We start from the raw sequence: 21351 nt of genomic DNA, 5'->3' as shown, positions 1-21351 counted from the left end.
CCAGAGACCCAGAAGTGCATGTGCCACCGCTCGCAGTAAGAGGAATGAGAGGAAAGTCGAATCAGAGTGTCAAGAGACCAACGTTTCTCTCCCACAGTACCCTGCAGTGGCCAGTGAAGTCAAACACTGTCAGTAGCAACTCAACCTGCACCTGAAATAAGCCCTCACTCCACCCGGAGAGAGCTCATCCTTGAAATTGTGGTCTAGAACTTGAGTTATTGGTAAAACAGCAGCAGGTGGTGGCCATTTTGGAAAATGGCTGCCAATGGTTAACACTGGAGAAATCAGAGATGGCCCTATAGGCAAAAATGTTCCTTATGGCATGCTCTGTGTGCCAAATGTCATGCTTTTATCGTCTTTTTTTTCAAAAAAATAGCGCCCGTGGAGGCTGGACTACAGCATACTATGTAAAAATGTTTATGTGGCATGCAAAATGCATACTTGTATTAGTTGTACAAAAAACATTACGCGTCGTACATCACAAAGTGTACCGTACATCCATTCCATCCAGTCATACTCAGTAAACACAGAATGACATGTGGGACACCTCGATGCGTTGTGTAAATCATTTTAATCGTTCTATTATCTTTACAAAACACTTGACACTAGCAGATTAAAAAAATTACATTTCCAAAAAGTGTGCTGTGTATATATTTTCATCTTTCACCCCCCCCCCACCCCCCGTTTCTTTTTTCCATCACGAAGAGAACAGCTGTACAATGTTTTTCTTTTCCATCCCGTGTGAGTCCGAGTTTCCCATAACGAGTAAAGGCAGATAAAATGTCCATTATGCTTTGTAGTTTGTACACGGCTTCCTTGTTTTTACAGTTAAGCAAATCAGCGACAGAGAATGTAGGCAAAAGTGCAGAATTCGGAAGAAAAACCTCAAGACACTAAAACAAAGCAGGCGTGAAAAAGAAAGGATGCACAGTCAGAGATACATGGAGAAAGAGAGATACGGTAGAGATTCCTTGCCTCTTAAAACGCTCAACCACTTTGACCAGATAACTTCTTTGACCGGAGTCCACCAGGGCTCAATACTCCAACCACCAAAATAGCTGACCAAATGTTTGTCCCAGAATAAGGGAAGCTGGAGTTCACATATTGAGCTTTCACACCCAGGCATATGACATTTTCAATGCATTCCGAGGGCTAATGAACCAGTGTGCCATTCCAAAGAGAAGGCAACCCACTACTGCAGTGGTTTTCAAACCCTTTTCATGTCAAAGGCCCAGTATTTGTTCAGCATTTGAGCTACCTACGGACCACCATTTTGACTCAACATTATTTTGTCGTCGTTGGATAAGAGTTTGTCCACAATTCCATGCTGTATTGCTGTTGGTACCATAGGAGACAACAGGCAAACTGTCTTCTAGCCCTGAAACATGACGAGCGTCATGTGAACCATGGCTACTTCTACATTCTCCAATCGTGTAGACTTCTTGTAAAGTAAGTAATGCAGATGTTTAACAATTATTTAACCATTTGGTTACCAACTCTCCGTCATTTATCTGGGGACCACCTGGAACCCCCTCGAGGACCACTGGTTGAAAACCACCGCACTACTGAAAGCGGAACTCACTGCTGATGCAACGCGAAGGCTACGTTATCCCTTGTCCAACCACCGTGTCACGCGGCAAAAGTTAACGACGCATAAACGAACCTTTTCCCATTTTGGGCGGGCACCCATTTTGGTGTTAGCATCATGTCGTGCTTTAGCCATTTAAAAATAGCAGATCTACAAGCTCATATCGCGCCACCGAGTGGCGCGATACGAGCTTGTAGGTCTGCTATTTTTTGAATAATCGAAGAACGACTGACATTTTTTAGAATCTGATCTCAGGTCAGAATGGGTTCATCAGACCAGTGTGTGTCCAGTGGAAACCTCGTATGAATCTGATCTCAGGTCAGAATGGGTTAAACGGGCAAGAAAAACCTGAGGAGAGAGAGGGAGGGTGAGAAAGATCGAAGCGAGAAAAGCACAACCTCAGAGCAGTATGAATAGAGAAAAACCTTTTTTTGTTTCCTTCTCTCTCCCCCCTTGTGTTTATACATGTACAAATGTCCATGACCTCTATCTACGTGTACATAACTTATTAAATAATAATGATTCTTTTTTTTTAATTCATTTTGTTATTATAAGTATTTAAAGTAAAACAAAATGAAGCCTTTACAGAAATCAAACAACCATGCACACACAGTATTATTATTCTCCGTCAAGAAAAGTCAAAGAGTCAATATGATGGTTGTATCATGTATGGATGGAAAGCATCATGTACGGCATGTCTTTTGATTGAGTATGTTGCACAAACAATATTTTCATTTCATTTGTGTATGCCTGCGCATTCATTTGCACACGTATGCATACTGTGAGTATAGGTATGTATTTTTAAGGGCAGTTGGGATGTTAGAATCCCATTCTTAAGAGTACAGGGGGATGCAGAGAAACGGTGCAAATTGATCCTGGTACAGACAAGTGATCCAAGGCTAGGACGAAGGCGTCCATTATAGATTTAACCAGACTTTTATCTGAAGAAGTTATCTGAGGAACTTAAAATGTAAAGGGAGCATTTCCCTCCCACAGATGGCGCCATTACACCACCTTTCACATTCCCCTGCTATGCTACTGCTTCTACATCACTGATCTAAAAAGACCAGTTCCCAAACCTTTTTAGCTCAAGACGCCAAAGATAAATTACAGGCAGACTTTTGCCGGCCCCAAAATAGTGAAAATAGCCTCTTCGCGGCACGTTGTGAGCTTGCAGATCGGCTACTTTCACTACTTCTTAAAACATTAGTTTTCTTAATTTATGGAATTTCATAGATAAAAAAAAAAAAAAAAAAAAGTAATTAAATGTTGTATTATTTCATGAAATATTTAGCTTTTTTGGGGTGAAACGTATTGTGAAATAATTAAAAACTAAATGCAGTAAACAAAAAAAAGGATAAAGGGACCCATGACAAATGTGTCCGCAACCCACAAACGGGGCCCAGACCCAGTGTTTGGGAAGCAGTGCTGTAGACAGGAACCCAAGCAGGGGAGGTAGTGCAGAGTGGGCAGGGCGGCCTCTACACTGGCCCAGGGATGGAGAGAAGACATGGGGAAGGGAGAGGAATGGGAGAAGGAGGACACGGGAATGGAGGGACGGGTTCGGTTTGGGGGGAAAAGAGAAGTCTTGTGTGGCCAGATTGGTGCCTCTCGCAATTTTTCAAATGCTTTCCGGTCATACAAGTCTGGAGAACGGAAGCTCTGACTCGATCATGAGTGAAGAGTCCTCCCCACTTATACATATATAGCTTGCTTCTGAGCAGAAATGGGAATTAACTCATTCTGGGCGGGAACCCCTTTTGGTGTGCTTTAGTGCTTTAGCCATCGAAAAATAGCAGATCTACAAGCTCATAGGTTAGTGTACCTCGGCTCGGGAGCGGATCGACTAACGGATATTTACTGGCTTTATTTCTGTATCCGTTTTGTTTTTGTCACTGTATAAACGTGCTCCTCTCTAGGGGATATTTCCCCAGCAGGAGGTCACGGAGGCCTGCGACAGCCGCTTCGACACCAACGTTCTCCACCGTAAATCACAACTCTGTCATTCTGCGTCGTCGAATGAATGAAACCGAATTCAGAGAGAGAGAGAGAGGGAGAGAGAGGGGAGAGAGAGGGGGAGAGAGAGGGGGAGAGAGAGAGAGAGGGGGAGAGAGGGGGAGAGAGAGAGAGGGGGGGAGAGAGAGGGGGGAGAGGGGGAGAGAGGTGTCAGTGGCTCAGGAGGTAGAGTGACCATCTGGGTTCCTGGGCCTGGCGCTATAAAAATGCAGATCCATTTCATAAGACACAAAATGGCTGCCGTGAAGTGAAGTGGTCTGGTCTGGGGGGGGGGGGGGGGGGGGGGTCATTGACAACCTGGGATGTGGATCAAACTGTACATTTCCATGTCAATGCTACTTTTGGCATCGTATATCACAGTTATTTTGTTTGCGTAAAAAAAAACAAATAATGCTGTTGTTTTGGGATTATTTCATGAACATGAATGCAATTCATTCTGAATTAGGATAAAAGTTGCGTTGTGTTTTTCAGAGGAAAATGGCCTGAATTACGCCTTCATATTAATTTGTCATGTTTCTTTTTTCTTCCCCGGAACAGTGATGATGCTTGATGAACACAGAAACAGTGAGATTAATTCAGAAGACAAATACTGCTTTGTGTATATCTGTGTTCATATGAGTGAGCACGCACGGACGCACGCGCCATGTGTGTGTGTGTGCGTGCATGTGTGTGTGTGCGTGCATGTGTGTGCGCGTGTGTGTGTGCGTGCGCACGCTAGCCGGAAGAGCAGCAACCCCCAGCAGCCGTGGCCTGTGGTTCGTCGTCAACAATCTGTACTCCCCGCCTACTCGATGCGGATTGGCTGGCACCGTTTCCCTTCAACCTCTCCTCCGCTTGCGCCGTTTCCATCATCCCTTCATCATAGAGAGAGAGAGAGAGGTGAATGTGAGATTGTGTGTGTGTGTGTGTGTGTGTGTGTGTGTGTGTGTGTGTGTGTGTGTGTGTGTGTGTGTGTGTGTGTGTGTGTGTGTGTGTGTGTGTGTCAGTGTTGATTTCGTCGACTATGACAAAAGATGTTCGTCGACTACCTTTTATTTTCGAAAACTAAACCAAAACTAAATCAAAACTAAGCTATGATGACTAAAACCAAGACTAAATATACTGACAATTGTGTCAACAGATAAAAACTAGACTAAAATGTTAGGGAGGGACTAGTGGAGAAGAGATCCAGTAGAACTAAATGTTAGGGAGGGACTAGTGGAGAAGAGATGCAGTAGAACTAAATGTTAGGGAGGGACTAGTGGAGAAGAGATCCAGTAGGACTAAATGTTAGGGAGGGACTAGTGGAGAAGAGATCCAGTAGAACTAAATGTTAGGGAGGGACTAGTGGAGAAGAGATCCAGTAGAACTAAATGTTAGGGAGGGACTAGTGGAGAAGAGATCCAGTAGAACTAAATGTTAGGGAGGGACTAGTGGAGAAGAGATCCAGTAGAACTACATGTTAGGGAGGGACTCGTGGAGAAGAGATCCAGCAGAACTAAATGTTAGGGAGGGACTCGTGGAGAAGAGATCCAGCAGAACTAAATGTTAGGGAGGGACTAGTGGAGAAGAGATCCAGCAGAACTAAATGTTAGGGAGGGACTAGTGGAGAAGAGATCCAGTAGAACTAAATGTTAGGGAGGGACTAGTGGAGAAGAGATCCAGTAGAACTAAATGTTAGGGAGGGACTAGTGGAGAAGAGATCCAGTAGAACTAAATGTTAGGGAGGGACTAGTGGAGAAGAGATGCAGTAGAACTAAATGTTAGGGAGGGACTAGTGGAGAAGAGATCCAGCAGAACTAAAAGAGAAGACATTTTATTTTGTTTGGTTGCGCCCAGGTGTTGCGCTCTGAAAATAGCAGATCTATATTCTTGCAACATATTCTGTGGGTCTTTGAAGATTAGTAAAAAAAAACTCTCAACAACGCTGGCAGTGGCTTCAGACTCAAGGCAGTAAATGACCCCCTTTTGGTGTTAGCAGTATGTTATGCTTTAGCTATTGAAAAATAGCAGATCTACAAGCTCGTAGGTCTGCTATTTTTGAAAAATCGAAGAACGACTGACATAGAAACATAGCTTTTTCAGAAAACTGTCAGGAATTTTTTGAATCTGATCTCAGGTCAGAATGGGTTAAGAGTACTTTTTATCCACCACGTCTTCATCACACTGCAGAAGATGTAGAAGGGTGTCGTGTCGTGCCGGGGAGGACTTACTTTTACACAGATCCAGGAACAGCTCCTCGATGCCTTTATTTAGCTTGGCTGACGTGTGGTAATGTCTGGCCCCCACTGACTCAGCATAACTGCAGAAAGAGCGAGAGACACAGAGAGAGAGAGTCAGTCAGAAGGGGGCTAAATGGACAGATACAGTACCAGTAGCCTCAGAGACCGCAGGCATTTTGTCAGTAGTAGAGAAAATGAAAAGAGTAATGGAATAGAATGAAACACACACACACACACACACACACACACACACACACACACACACACACACACACACACACACACATTTCAAGCATTAATTTTGCACAAGAAAACACTCATTGGGCTAAAAACAGCCAAAGCCACTTGCCCAAATGTGCCCCAAAATGTGCTGACCTCATCACATTTGTCATGATGGCTATGGCCATTTTTAGCCCAAGGAGTGTTTTCTGTGCAAAACTAATGCTTGGAATGGATTCAGAAGCATGAAAACCCCCTAGTTTGACATGTCACATGCTACTTAAAGCATAAAGAAACGTTTACATTTTTGAAATTCTTGCCTTATATAGGATGTTAATGGTGGGGTCACAAAAGATCCCCTATAAAAAATTGCTCAATGCGGACAGCAAGTGGATTCATGAATGTGTGTATATAGACAATGTATTAGGCCAATAAAAAAAAGATTATATACCAAGTTTTGCATTTGAAACAAAATAAGCTAACCTGAAGTGATGTAAATGTCAACAGACTCCTTACCTCTCAGCCTCCTCCACCGATACATGCCTGTCTTTGTCCAAGTCAATTTTATTACCTGAGAGAGAGAGAGAGAGAGAGAGAGAGAGAGAGAGAGTTGACGTTTTAGAACATTTATTTTTAAATCGTCCATTAAAAAAAAGTTTGCTATGAAAGAATATATATAATTATTCAAAGATTTGTGCCGCATTTTTAAAACATTTCAAAAATAGCAGACCTACAAGCTCGTAGCGCGCCACTCGGTGAGCTTGTAGATCTGCTATTTTTAAATAGCTAAAGCATAACATGATGCTTAGTTAAAACACCAAAAGGGGTTCCCATCGAGAATGGGTTAAATTAATAAATTATTAAATTGTTTGATTAGTGCACTGATCGATAATCAAATACATTTGAGTTCATGTTTACGTTGCCAAACTTGCCATAACAGGAAAAACAAATAAAATGAACAATTCTAAGAAAATGCTATAGTTTGAGAATCTCTGAAATTATGACCTTCTAATACAGGTGTGGGTCTACTCGAATGTTGTCAGACTTTAATCAGACCAGTGTGTGTCCAGTGGAAACCTCGTATGAATCTGATCTCAGGTCAGAATGGGTTAAGTCTCTTAACCCATTTTGGGCGGGCACCCCTTTTGGTATTAGCATTATGTTATGCTTTAGCTATTTAAAAATAGCATATCTACAAGCTCGTAGCGCGCCACCGAGTGGCGCGCTACGAGCTTGTAGGTCTGCTATTTTTTTTGAAAAAATCGAAGAGCGACTGACATTTTTAGAATCTGATCTCAGGTCAGAATGAAAACTGTCAAGATGTAGAAGAGATTTTTAGAATCTGATCTCAGGTCAGAATGGGTTAAGAAAAGGAGGCCCGGCCCAGGCCGTAGCGTAACGGTCTGGGCACCGGACTGGTGATCCAGTCGCGGTGTGCCGCGGGTTCGACTCCCGGACCCGACACGGCCTTTACCGCATGTCATCCCCCCATCTCTCTCCCGTTTCCTGTCAGCCTACTGTCTGTCCCTTAAAAAAATCAATAAAGGCGTAAGCCGCAAAAAAATATCTTAAAAAAAAAAAAGAAAAGGAGGCCCTGCCCAGTGGTCTAGTGGTTGGAGAGTGTCTGTCTGCCAAGCTGAGATTGGGAGGTCGGGGGTTCAATCCCCCGCCTGGGTCATACCAAAGACTCTACATGTATATACCGTACTGATGTAGCAGGGTTTGAGATGGCGGAGGAGCCTTTTTGTTGCATTTACCATGAAAACCTGCATCTCCCGCCCATCCGTCCGTTTGTTAGTCACCCACACCTCCGTATTATGGTCACGCCTCGTGACATCACGTCTCCATATATGGTCACACCTCGTGACATCATCGAGACCCTTAGATCTCCATGACATCACGCCGTGTGACACGTCACACTAACCATATATGGCCGTCTCCATATATGAAGATCACGACACTGACCCTCATCTAACCCTGGATACATGGAGAAGACTGGATCATCACCTAGATCTGCGTGTTATGGAGCCGGGCCAGCAACTCCACATCTGACCACAAACCCTTAGAGCTCCATATATGGAGCTGACCCGTTTTGACATGAACAGAACAGGTCCTTCCCGTTCTGACATTGACTCCATATGTTGATCTGACCTCATCAAACTAGTCAAGACACACTCCATATATAGCCAGCACATTCCGTTATGTTGATCCAACGCTCCATGCCAAAGCGCCAGTGTTCGCCCAGCAGTCTGCCGTCAGCCAGGCGGATGCGTGCACGCAACCTCGCCCGCCCTCGCCCCAACTTCTCGCCCTCAGGACGTCTAACTGGTACAGTATGTTTGTTTTGTGTTTGTTTGATTGTTTTCTTGTTGCATTTTAGGCCCCGAGGAGTTGCTGCAACTCAAGGAGCTTATCCTAAACTAGCGACATTTAAAATTAAAATAAACGGGACCCCACTGCGTGGCATTCAGAATGCGCATCAGAGATAGATTGATTTGAGATAGGAGCAGGTTGTCCGATGATCTGTGGTGGGGTTGGCGGTTCGAATCACCGGCTCCTCCTGTCCACAAGTGTCCTTGGGCAAGACACTGAACCCCAATTTGCCAATGAGTCGGTCGGTGCGAACTCGCCACCATCGGTGTGTGAATGTGGGGGAAGTGAGGACGTTGACTGGACGTCGACTGTTCGCCGCTTCACCTCCCAATGTATGAATGAATGAGCCATTGAAAAAGCGCTTTGAGCACTTGGAAAAGCGCTATAAAAATGCAATTCATTATTAACATACTAGCGTAATGTCCAGGGGCTGTACTTGTATATCAATCCGCTACAAACACAGGAGCTCGGCTTCTGCTGTATGGGCCATGTGGCTCTTATTAATAAAATATACAATATACAAACGCGCACAAATACGTGCCAACTGAATTCATTAATTAACAACAGCGACAATCTGCTCAGCGCTGGTCACTATTTGCTGGGTTGTGGACAGACTTCCCAAAGCAGCGAATGCACACTTTGAAAAGAGAGCAAAGATTGGGTCACGAGATCACGATTCTCAAACGATTTTTCTTCTCCATGAAAATATTTATTGTCTGTAGTTGCTGAACATTACCACGTTCAAAATGTGGCAGCTGTGAGCCGACTACTGTGGCTTTAAACAGACACCACAAAGTGCTTGACTTAAACCTCTCTTAACCCATTTTGGGGTGGGAACCCCTTTTGGTGTTAGCATTATGTTATGCTTTAGCTATTGAAAAAATTGCAGATCCACAAGCTCATAGAGCTACGAGCTTGTAGCTTTTTGAAAAACCGAAGAACGACTGACATAGAAACATAGCGTTTTCAGAAAACTGTCAGGATGTAGAAGACATTTTTTTAATCTGATAAAGAAAAAGGGTTGAAAAGCAAAAAAAGAAAATAACCCATTTAGGCCTGACCTCGAAATTAAAAAAAAACTTCTAAATCCTCCAGTTTTCTGAAATAAATATTTTCACAATTTTTCAAAAATAGCAGACCTACAAGCTCAACAAAATGGGATAACAGGGGCTCATTGGACTAAAATAACAAAAACAACTTACCTACTATACATAAACAGATTTCATTGCCCAGCATTTTCCTCAACTCTTTCACCCAGTTCTTCACCTGGTTAAGAAAAGAACACAATCAGATGAACTCTTTCACCCAGTTCTTCACCTGGTTAAAAAAAGAACACAATCAGATGAACTCTTTCACCCAGTTCTTCACCTGGTTAAGAAAAGGAAAGAACACAATCAGATGAACTCTTTCACCCAGTTCTTCACCTGGTTAAAGAAAGAACACAATCAGATGAACTCTTTCACCCAGTTCTTCACCTGGCTAAAAAAAGAAAAGAACACAATCAGATGAACTCTTTCACCCAGTTCTTCACCTGGTTAAAGAAAGAACACAATCAGATGAACTCTTTCACCCAGTTCTTCACCTGGCTAAAAAAAGAAAAGAACACAATCAGATGAACTCTTTCACCCAGTTCTTCACCTGGTTAAAAAAAGAACAGAACACAATCAGATGAACTCTTTCACCCAGTTCTTCACCTGGTTAAAAAAAGACAAGAACACAATCAGATGAACTCTTTCACCCAGTTCTTCACATGGTTACAAAAAGAAAAGAACACAATCAGATGAACTCTTTCACCCAGTTCTTCACCTGGTTAAGAAAAGAAAAGAACACAATCAGATGAACTCTTTCACCCAGTTCTTCACCTGGTTAAAGAAAGAAAAGAACACAATCAGATGAACTCTTTCACCCAGTTCTTCACCTGGTTACAAAAAGAAAAGAACACAATCAGATGAACTCTTTCACCCAGTTCTTCACCTGGTTACAAAAAGAAAATAACACAATCAGATGAACTCTTTCACCCAGTTCTTCACCTGGTTAAGAAAAGAAAAGAACACAATCAGATGAACTCTTTCACCCAGTTCTTCACCTGGTTAAGAAAAGAAAAGAACACAATCAGATGAACTCTTTCACCCAGTTCTTCACCTGGTTAAAGAAAGAAAAGAACACAATCAGATGAACTCTTTCACCCAGTTCTTCACCTGGTTAAGAAAAGAAAAGAACACAATCAGATCAACTCTTTCACCCAGTTCTTCACCTGGTTAAGAAAAGAAAAGAACACAATCAGATGAACTCTTTCACCCAGTTCTTCACCTGGTTAAAAAAAGAACACAATCAGATGAACTCTTTCACCCAGTTCTTCACCTGGTTAAAAAAAGAACAGAACACAATCAGATGAAGTATTACATGTATAAACTCTTTCACCCAGTTCTTCACCTGGTTAAAGACAGAAAAGAACACAATCAGATGAACTCTTTCACCCAGTTCTTCACCTGGTTAAAGAAAGAAAAGAACACAATCAGATGAACTCTTTCACCCAGTTCTTCACCTGGTTACAAAAAGAAAAGAACACAAACAGATGAACTCTTTCACCCAGTTCTTCACCTGGTTAAAGAAAGAAAATAACACAATCAGATGAACTCTTTCACCCAGTTCTTCACCTGGTTAAGAAAAGAAAAGAACACAATCAGATGAACTCTTTCACCCAGTTCTTCACCTGGTTAAGAAAAGAAAAGAACACAATCAGATGAACTCTTTCACCCAGTTCTTCACCTGGTTAAGAAAAGAAAAGAACACAATCAGATCAACTCTTTCACCCAGTTCTTCACCTGGTTAAGAAAAGAAAAGAACACAATCAGATGAACTCTTTCACCCAGTTCTTCACCTGGTTAAAAAAAGAACACAATCAGATGAACTCTTTCACCCAGTTCTTCACCTGGTTAAGAAAAGGAAAGAACACAATCAGATGAACTCTTTCACCCAGTTCTTCACCTGGTTAAAAAAAGAACAGAACACAATCAGATGAAGTATTACATGTATAAACTCTTTCACCCAGTTCTTCACCTGGTTAAAGACAGAAAAGAACACAATCAGATGAACTCTTTCACCCAGTTCTTCACCTGGTTAAAGAAAGAAAAGAACACAATCAGATGAACTCTTTCACCCAGTTCTTCACCTGGTTACAAAAAGAAAAGAACACAAACAGATGAACTCTTTCACCCAGTTCTTCACCTGGTTAAAGAAAGAAAAGAACACAATCAGATGAACTCTTTCACCCAGTTCTTCACCTGGTTAAGAAAAGAAAAGAACACAATCAGATTAACTCTTTCACCCAGTTCTTCACCTGGTTAAAACAGAAAATAACACAATCAGATGAAGTATTACATGTATACCGGTACGTAAAATAACTTATGGATAGTAATACATCTCTCCAGCAGAACCGGACGCTTCCCAGCTCAGTGTCCTTGAGCAAGACTCTGAACCTCTTAAATGCTCCACGATGTGTAGGTTGGTGCCTTGCATGGTTCCCCCTCCGCCATTGGTGTGTCAATGTGTGTGTGTGTGTGTGTGTGTGTGTGTGTGTGTGTGTGTGTGTGTGTGTGTGAGAGAGAATGGGTGAATGTTAATGCACAGTCCATGTAAAGCGCCCTTCGGATAAAAGACGCCATACACAAATGCACCATTCATGACGCCTACCTTCTGGAAAGAGTCTTCGTCTGTGATGTCATACACTAGTATGGCTCCGTTGGAATCTCTGTAATAGATGGGACCTAAAGCGTGGAAGCGCTCCTGTCCTGCGGTGTCCTGCAGAGCACAAAGACAGATACTAAGGCCACTAGCTCAGTGTTTGACATTTGTGTGTGTGTGTGTGTGCGTGCGTGCGTGCGTGTGTGTGTGTGTGTGTGTGTGTGTGTGTGTGTGCATGTGTGTGTGTGCGTCTCTTACCCATATGGCCAAGTTGACCCTCTTTCCCGTGATGTTGAGCTTCTTGGTGAGGAAGGAAGCCTGAGGAGGGAGAGGAGAGACCATTACTACGGTTATTAACCCATTCTGACCTGAGACCAGATTCTAAAAATGCCTTCTACATCCTGACGGTTTTCTGAAAAAGCCATGTCCAAAATGGGTTAAACAACTCATAGTGACCATTTTCTACCCCTTTCATTATAGTTTAAATGACATTTCAAAACTTTGTTTTTGTTTGGTCCAAGTTGTCTCTTGTCATCGCGCAGAGTTCCCAGACTCCAGAAAGAAAACCATCGCTGTTGGCATGGCAGCCCAGAAGGAGGAGCAGGAGCACTGAGTCGGACGGGCCTGGGAGCCTTGTGGATAAACTGCAGTTGCACTTGATTTACGTTGGGCTACAGCCACTAAAAACTATGTATTTGAGGTAGACTGACATTCTCCTTAAGCTTTTTGTTATAGTTTGATATATTTAACTGTGTAAAGAAGTAAGCATTTAAAAAAATCCATTGCACTGAATTGTCTACTCCATTGCACTAATTTGTCTACTCCATTGCACTGATTTGTTTACTCTATTGCACAGATTTTTCTTATGTTGTTGTTATTCATTATTCACTTCTCATGTTACGACTTTAAAAAATAAAATAATTATATAAAGGCTTTGGCAAAATGATTTCACATATAGGCTACTTTTCCATTGAAAGAGGTTTGAAAGGTTAAAATTGGCATTTTTAAATGCAAAATGATGTAGGTAAGAATGGTCCTATCCAAAAAATAAGCACAGATTTGAACTCCTGGTAGAAAAACACATAAAATAGACACCCCCCTTGTTAAGATATCCTTAAAATTAATTGTAGCACAGTTTATGCCCTGCCGTAGTCTGGGATCCTCGGGGTGAAACTTCAGGGTCTATGAGGAAGGGGTAAATGTTGTCCGATTGAGGAAAAAATTCACCAGGAGGGTTTTCTCAACTAGTGTAACCAATTCAGGGGGTTGGAGCTTAGACTTTCAAAACTTTGCGTTTTAAGAAACACCCATATACAGTACACATACACACCTACAAGTATATTATCGAGTGACTGACAACTTCTCCTTCTCCGACTCATCCTCGCACAATTAACAGCCCAACCCAAATGGAATAATTATGAACCATGACAAAAGGTATTTCTCCCTTAAGTTCAAGTTCTACCTCATCACATGGAGAGGGATTAAGGTCAAAACCCACAGGAATGTGTCTGACAGAGAGAGAGAGAGAGAGAGAGAGAGAGAGAGACAGCAACTTAGCTTGATTACCGAGATGTTTGACTCATGCATTTGATTTGTTATAAGTGTCATGTCGATACAATAAAACACTGTCAATACAATAAAGGATTTCAAAATTGAAAATTAAAAACTGGATTTTAAACATGTGAGCAGGTGCAATAACAATACTGTGTGTGCGTGCGTGCATGCCTGTGTGAGTGTGTGTGTGTGTGTGTGTGTGTGTGTGTGTGTGTGTGTGTGTGTGTGTGTGTGTGTGTGTGTGTGTGTGTCACAAAGTGGAGAGTGAGGGGAAAGCAAAGGTGGAGCGTGTGTGAATGGGTTGAAGTATTTTGAATGTACGAGAGAGAGAGAGTGATACACATTGCATGCGTCTGTGAATGCTCGTGGCTAGGTTCACTTCCTGGTACATCGTGCTGGCCTTGTCAAGTCACCTGATCAGGGAGAAAGGAAACCTACTGTACAGTACTCACTGTTATCTCACGAGCAGAAACGTATCTGCCCTCTAACCAGGGCACACCACATAGAGTAGTGGGGACAATGGGACATGACCCAAACTAGGGCTGTGAACCTTTGGCTGTCCCACCATTCCACTCGATTCAATTCTCGGGGTCACGATTCGATTCAAAATCGATTCAATACATAGGATTTCATCACAATCTACTCCAGTCTTGAACTGAAGTGACTACAGTAACTTGAGAATGACTGAAGGCATGTCTACTCCAGTAGACTCCAGTCTTGAACTGAAGTGACTACAGTAACTTGAGAATGACTGAAGACATGTCTACTCCAGTAGACTCCAGTCATGAACTGAAGTGACTACAGTAACTTCAGAATGACTGAAGGCATGATGTTTTACTGTGATTAGGGTAAACTTATATTTACATATCACAAACACCATGTCGTGAAAACTCCTGTAACTGTAACCAGAAATAAATTAAATAATAATAATAATACATTTGGGATTTTTGGAAATTATGAATCGATTTTGAATCGTTCATAACGGGAATGGCGATTCTAATTCGAATCGAAAAAAGCAGTGCTTTTCAACGCCTTTCATACCAAGGCACATTATTTATACGTCATTTGAGCAACAGACTCGGGACCACCATGTGAGGAGATTTAGCCCCTCAGACACAAAGTCAAAGAAAATGTTGTCGTTGGCAAGATTTTGTTGGCACCGAGTGCCGCGCTACAAGCTTATAGTTCTGCAATTTGTTTTTTCTCGTGAAAATGTGGCGCAGATTATTTAATATAGATTGTTTCAGAGCGAACGAAAGGCTTCTGGGGGGGGGGGGGGGTCCCTGGAACAACATATTTTCACTTCAGATGGGGGTCGGCGGCCAATTACATACATTCTGGGGGGTCCTTGACAGTTGACATGAAAGTGTTTGAGAACGACTGACATTTTGTAGAATCGAGTTCAGGTCGAAACTCGAAATGGGTTAACGACACACAGAGATGACTGAGATCTGCCTTTCCTGGTGTGTTTGTTCGTCTATTCTAGGCCCAGAGGAGAGGTTTGTACAGCCCTCTGGCTACGGCACAGCAAACCAACGTACATACAAATGTATGTCCACCATGAGTTCAGTCTATTGAACCTGGAAATTCATCATTCATGGATTCTTCCGTTTTTTGGATTTCATTCAGAGAGTTTGGGGATTTTCACCTGGTGGCAAATAGGGAATCTTAGTTCATTCTAATGAGCACTTGGGTGTGTGTCGAGTGATTTTGCCATCCTAAAGATGTGAACAAAACAGAGAGAGAGAGAGAGCAAATGTTGTTTGTATAGAGGGTATGTGCATGCTTAAAGTGAATGGCCCATCGAGTGGCAAAGCAACATGCAAAGTGAGTTTAACATTGTTTAACCCATTCTGACCTGAGATCAGATTCATACCAGGTTTCCACTGGACAACACACTGGTCTGATTAACCCATTCTGACCTGAGATCAGATTCTAGAAATGTCAGTCATTCTTCGATTTTTCAAAAATAGCAGACCTACAAGCTCGTATCGCGCCACTCGGTGGCGTGATATGAGCTTGTAGATCTGCTATTTTTCAATAGCTAAAGCATAACATGATGCTAACACCAAAATGGGTGCCCGTTCAGAATTGAGTTAATGTCGTTTAATGCAATCGGATAGGACTTTTCTGTTTGGATGTATGGGGCTGTCGAGGCCAGAAAGTAGTTTTTTGCCATTCAGTAGGCGTTCCTGCATAACTTCCTGGTTTGGTGATGATGTCACGCGCATACCCTCTATTGTATACAGCGTTATGGTTAATTAAGACATTAGTCACATCTGACTATTAATCACATGAAGCTTAGTGGTCTACTCACAGTTCTGTCTGGGCGATATGACATTTCTGGCCAATATCGACATCCAATATAATTAGTTGCCGTTATGGCCGATAACCAATATTATAAACCAATGTCAAATTTGTCGATATAATCTCATTCTTATTAAAAAATTATTATAATTTTGTCCATTCTGAAAAAAGGCATATAAACACAGAATTTGAAAAAAGCAATGCCTCTTCATTCCAAGAACAGGGGATGCACCATTATTGAAACGTTGGCCCATATCCCAACATAAACAGCTTGAAAAAATGTACCAACTTTTCAAAGCTTCCCCAGAAAACACGGATAGAATCTGTAGCCTTCATCATCGCAAAAGGTTTTTCAGGCTTTTAAATTATTTTTTCAAACATAATTATTATAAAATGCTTCATAATTGCAGAGTTGTACAGTATTATCTGTGGAAAGCAGCGTCGAAAACACAATTTTACACAATTATCTGCGAAGCTCTAACTGCTGCCAATATATTTCTATAGTTCTTAACCCATTAACATTTCTCAAAAATAGCAGACCTACAAGCTCGTAGCGCGCCACTCGGTGGCGTGCTATGAGCTTGTAGATCTGCTATTTTTCAATAGCTAAATTATAATGTTTAAAACACCAAAATGGGTTAAAACCCAATCCAAGTCAGGAACGTCAGGTTACGTTTTAAGCACTATAACCCCCTGTGTCAAGACGTCCCTGGCTTGGTGCCAGGGTCCATTACACCAGTTACAACAGTGTATATACAGTACAGTGTTGATTTTGCCGACTAATACTATGACGAAAATGTTCGTTGACTACCATTTAATAAAAACTAAAATGTTAGGAAGGGACTAATGGACAAGAGATCCAGTATAAGTCATTTTAAACTTGGTTACATGCTGAAAATAGCAGATCTACAAGCTCACAACGCGTCGCGCTTGTGGTTCTGCTATTTCCAACAAGGGTCAAATCAGCCATTATGACGCCATCAAGGCACGCCAAAATCAACTGTAGATCAAGCTAGACTAAGGTGGTCTTTACACGAGAACGGTGTTCATAGGAAACGGCAAAATTAAGTATCGTTTGCTGGTGTCCCTTTAGACGAGAACGGCGTTCCATGATGTAAATGAAATGCCTTGTGATAGGCGGCAGCAGCATTTATGTAGCCTAATGTATCATAAAATATATAACCATCCCGTGGCGCGCTCTGCCTGCATGCTCTGGGCTGCCTGTCAGCCTGTCTGTCACCTCGATGTGTTAGGCAGCGAGCGATGGCCAGGCAGCGCCATTCAAAACGCCGATAGGGTTGCGTGAAGGGGGGGGGGGGACATGGCCAGAACTCTCTGGTCTGTAGTATGTAGTATGAAGAAGTATGACATCTTTTATTGCACAACCCCAGAAAGAAAAAAAAAAAAAAAAGAAAAGAGTTAAATTGAACGGTAATTAAAAATGTACCTATCATTTAACAATGGATGATTTACTTTTCGTGGCAAGTGGGCATGACCTTTGGGCAAGTAGAACATCAACATGCCCGACGGGCAAGTGCCTCTGAGACCTTAGTGTCAACCCCTGTATACTGTGTGTGTTGTCCAGTGTCTACTCCACAATGCATAGCTTGTAACACACATCACATGGGAGCGGAACCTGAAGACTGATTGACATGGTGGACACGGTGCATTGCCAACATTAAGATACCAGAAGATCTGTTGGTTTGCGATGACAGAGATCTATAGGAACTGAGGCGTATTCTAAAGGCTATGCTCATTCCAAGTTCTTTTGGTTTTACATGGTCATCTGAAACTATAAAAAAATATTATGTATGCTAAAAATAACAGACAAGTTAATAAGTCGCCGAGCACCATTCGAGACCACGGGACCATCGAAGACGGAATCTGGAGCAGCATTTCACAACTAGTGGGGTAGGGCAGTGGTTCCCAAAGTGGGGTCTGGGGACCCCTAGGGGTCCTTGAGAGAGTTCCATGGAGCTAAATAATGTAGGAACCAAATGAACCTTTATGGGTCTGTAACTCAGAGTACAAAACGGGTCCACTCTCAGAGTTAAATTAACATTGATTTTACACATTTCTTTGTAATTATTATTATTTATTTATTTTGGTGATAGAAATGCCATTAAAAGGGGGTCCGTAGCCTCCGCCTGTTGCATATGAAACTGGGGGTCCTTGAAATGAAAATGGTTCAAAATAAATCACTGCTAGAGCCGTAAAAGTCTTCTCATATGGGGCGGTCCCTGGCATATGTTTTCAAATGGGGGTCCGCGGGCTAATGTCATTTTGGGGGTCCTTGACATGAACAAGTTTGGGATCCACTGGGGTAGGGGACTTAGACGGGATAGGTTCGAGGACTAAATGTCGACTTAACGAGTGCACAAGTGAAGTGACAATGCAAGACATTTAGCCATTCAGGCCTCTCCCCTCCTCCGTCTCTCTCACCAAACAGGCCCGCTTTCAAGGACTGTCACTGTAAATGAGTGAGTAGCCTCTATTTTCATTCATTCACTCCTTCACTGACTCCCTCCCTCAGTCATTCATTCATTCATCCATTCTTCCTCAGAAGTAGCAACATCTAGAACTCAACTAACCAACCCGACAAAGCAATATCACTAAACAACAACGGGTCAACATTGGGGCGGCGGTGGTTCAGGGGTAGAGTGGCTGGATGGTAACCGCAAGGTTGCCAGTTCGATCCCGGGCTCCCCCAGAGTTGGTGTCAAAGTGTCCTTGAGCAAGACACTGAACACCTAATTGCTCCTGATGTGCTGGTTGGTGCCTTGCATGGTTTCCACTGCCATCGGTATATGAATGTGTGTGTGTGTGTGTGTGTGTGTGTGTGTGTGTGTGTGTGTGTGTGTGTGTGTGTGTGTGTGTGTGTAATGCACAATCTATGTAAAGCGCCTTGGATAAAGGCGCTATACAAATGCACCATTTACCATGTTTAGAAGACGGACATTGCATACTGTATAATATGCAATGTCTCTTTCTATAAGTGCTCCACCATTCACAAAACACGTCCTGGATCGACAGACAGACAGACAGACACGGCCCCTTAGTCAGCACATCACATGCTCAATCCATCCTGTCGCTCACATCTGGATCTACATTCATTTACACTGAAGGTTAAAGATGGAGTGCCACAATTTTTTTTATTTTTCCAGTTTTTCATGTGTCTATGAGGTGACAGTACTTCATTAGACACCCTGGAGTCGTTATGTGCAATGGTGTATTCACTTTGTATTTAGGGTTTCTTCCTGGAGGCTGAACCCTTCCCTCAAACGGGCCAATGAAATAATTCAAATAAACAGTAATATAGTGACATCACACTATCAGCCCCTCCCTTAACCCCTCCCCCTTTATCATAGAACTACAGCTGTGGGTGCGGCTTCAGTTCATGTGGATCACCACACATCACCACCCGCCAGGCAAACCAGGCATACTTAATGAACTGGTGGGCGTGTCCACATAAAAGCATGATTTTAACAAATACTGTACTGTTTGGAAAAAGTTATTCTATTATAATAATACCTGATGATCATGTTTTAGGGTGGAAAAAAATCGTGGCACTCCATCTCTAATAACAAACGAGTGTTTTACACACCTACACAATAGGCACCAAAGGGGGGCCCCAGTGTGTTGAAGAAAGCAAAACCTCATGCACAGTTTGCACACCATCTTCAAATGCAATTAAAACGTTTATTTTCAATTGGAATAACAAGGTTTGGGCCCGTTAGACCTTCATCAGGTTATCCCGAGTTAACAGACAAAACATTGTGATTAAAAACTAAAAGAAAAAACAATTTAATTGCATTTGAAGACGGTGTGTGGTGCAGGACTCAGGAGTTTTGGCTTTCAGTAAACAGAAGGTTAAGAAAAGAAACCACAGTGTTGTCCATTTGAGGCCGATTCTACAAAAACATCTTCTAAATCTTAACAGTTTTCAGAAAACCTATGTTTCTATGTCAGTGGTGCTCAACCTATTTCATGTCAAGGACCCCCAGAATTATCTATATTTGGAGCAAAGATTTGAGTTAAAAACGTTAATATATATTCAAAGAGTTGCGCTGCATTTTCACGATTTAAAAAAAATAGCAGATCTACAAGCTTGTAGCTTGGCGTGCCAGATCTGCTATCTTTCAATAGCTGCTAAAGTATAACATAATGCTTAAAACACCAAAAGGGGTTCCCGTCCTGAATGGGTTAAGTAGCAGAGCTGTTCCAACCCTTTATGATATTATACCCACTTCAATTACATCTTCACCTCCCCTGACCTGTGCGCAGCAATGGAGAGAACCCATGCTATTCCATTCCAGAACTGTGTCCCAGGTGTGAATAATGAGGCTGGGCCTCACTGTACACTGTGTGCACCCATTGTTTGTGAGTCTTCAGCATTGTTTATTGTGAGGGGGGAAAGAGCAAAGCACAGGAGGAGAGGGACTCAATCGTTAAAAGGATGTCTATATTAGAACGCCCAGATGAATGCTGCTGTATGGAGATAAATGATCCTTTTGGCAAACAGGAAGTTATGCAACAGCTGTTTGAGCTTTCAGGGCACTGTGTCATCATCAAACAGCCCGTTCCGAGTTCCGACATGTCGGTGGAGACTGGAGACACACACACACACACACACACACACACACACACACACCAAATCGAGACAGTATAATGATACACAAGTCACTATGTTAGAGTCAACAGTAATGAGACAGGGGTGGCAGCGGCTCAGGGTTAGAGTACCGGTAGTTAGAACGGCCGGATGGGAACCACAAGGTTCTCAGTTCGATCCCGTGCTCCCCCAGAGTTGGTGTCAAAGTGTCCTTGAGCAAGACTCTGAAACCCTAATTGCTCCCGATGTGCAGGTTGGTGCCTTGCTTGCATGGTTTCCTCCACCATCGGTGTATGAATGTGTGTGTGTGTGTGTGTGTGTGTGTGTGTGTGTGTGTGTGTGTGTGTGTGTGTGACTGTGTGTGTGTGTGTGTGTGTGTGTGTGTGAATGGGTGAATGTAATGCACAATCTATATAAATGCACCATTTACTATTTACATACCAAATACTGACAGTAATGCTGCAATGCATGTCAGCGAACACTAATGAACACGTTTACCGTCTGGAAACAAATCACTGAAGAACAACAAGTGGGAGAAACAGAGAGGAAATGTTTTGGGTGTGAATTAGCCTCGGTACCAGGCTTTCATTTTTGTTGGTGCAAAAATTGAAAGCCTGGAGGAACGCATTGGCCGCTCTGGTCTAAAGGTGGGAGTCAACCCTTCCGGGTGGGCGTCGCTCCAAATGATGTGACGTAGCGCTGCACTAGGGGGGAGAGGAGGGGCCGGGGGTGACGGACAGATCGATGGGATCCAATCAGGGCGTGCGCAAATCTCAGCCGCGACCCGCCCCTCTAGACCA

The 21351-nt window shown here is 42.6% G+C and overlaps 1 protein-coding gene across 1 annotated transcript in view; it reads right to left on the bottom strand.

Moving 5' to 3' along the window:
* Positions 1–552: 552 nt before the first annotated feature.
* Positions 553–21351, bottom strand: part of rab21 (RAB21, member RAS oncogene family) — a 25881-nt gene continuing 5082 nt past the window's right edge. The window contains exons 2-7 of the mRNA XM_083757963.1: positions 12340–12399; positions 12091–12198; positions 9600–9663; positions 6541–6595; positions 5797–5885; positions 553–4458 (exon numbers count right to left, since the gene is read on the bottom strand). Coding sequence (XP_083614089.1) covers positions 4319–4458; positions 5797–5885; positions 6541–6595; positions 9600–9663; positions 12091–12198; positions 12340–12399 — 516 coding nt within the window. The 3' untranslated portion in view covers positions 553–4318. The remainder of the gene's footprint in view (positions 4459–5796; positions 5886–6540; positions 6596–9599; positions 9664–12090; positions 12199–12339; positions 12400–21351) is intronic.

Source organism: Protomyctophum parallelum (genome assembly GCF_964188405.1).
Source record: "Protomyctophum parallelum genome assembly, chromosome: 22".
NCBI classification, from domain to species: domain Eukaryota; kingdom Metazoa; phylum Chordata; class Actinopteri; order Myctophiformes; family Myctophidae; genus Protomyctophum; species Protomyctophum parallelum.
The sequence above is the reverse complement of the archived record's forward strand: the minus strand, read 5'-3'. Positions and strand labels throughout refer to the sequence as shown.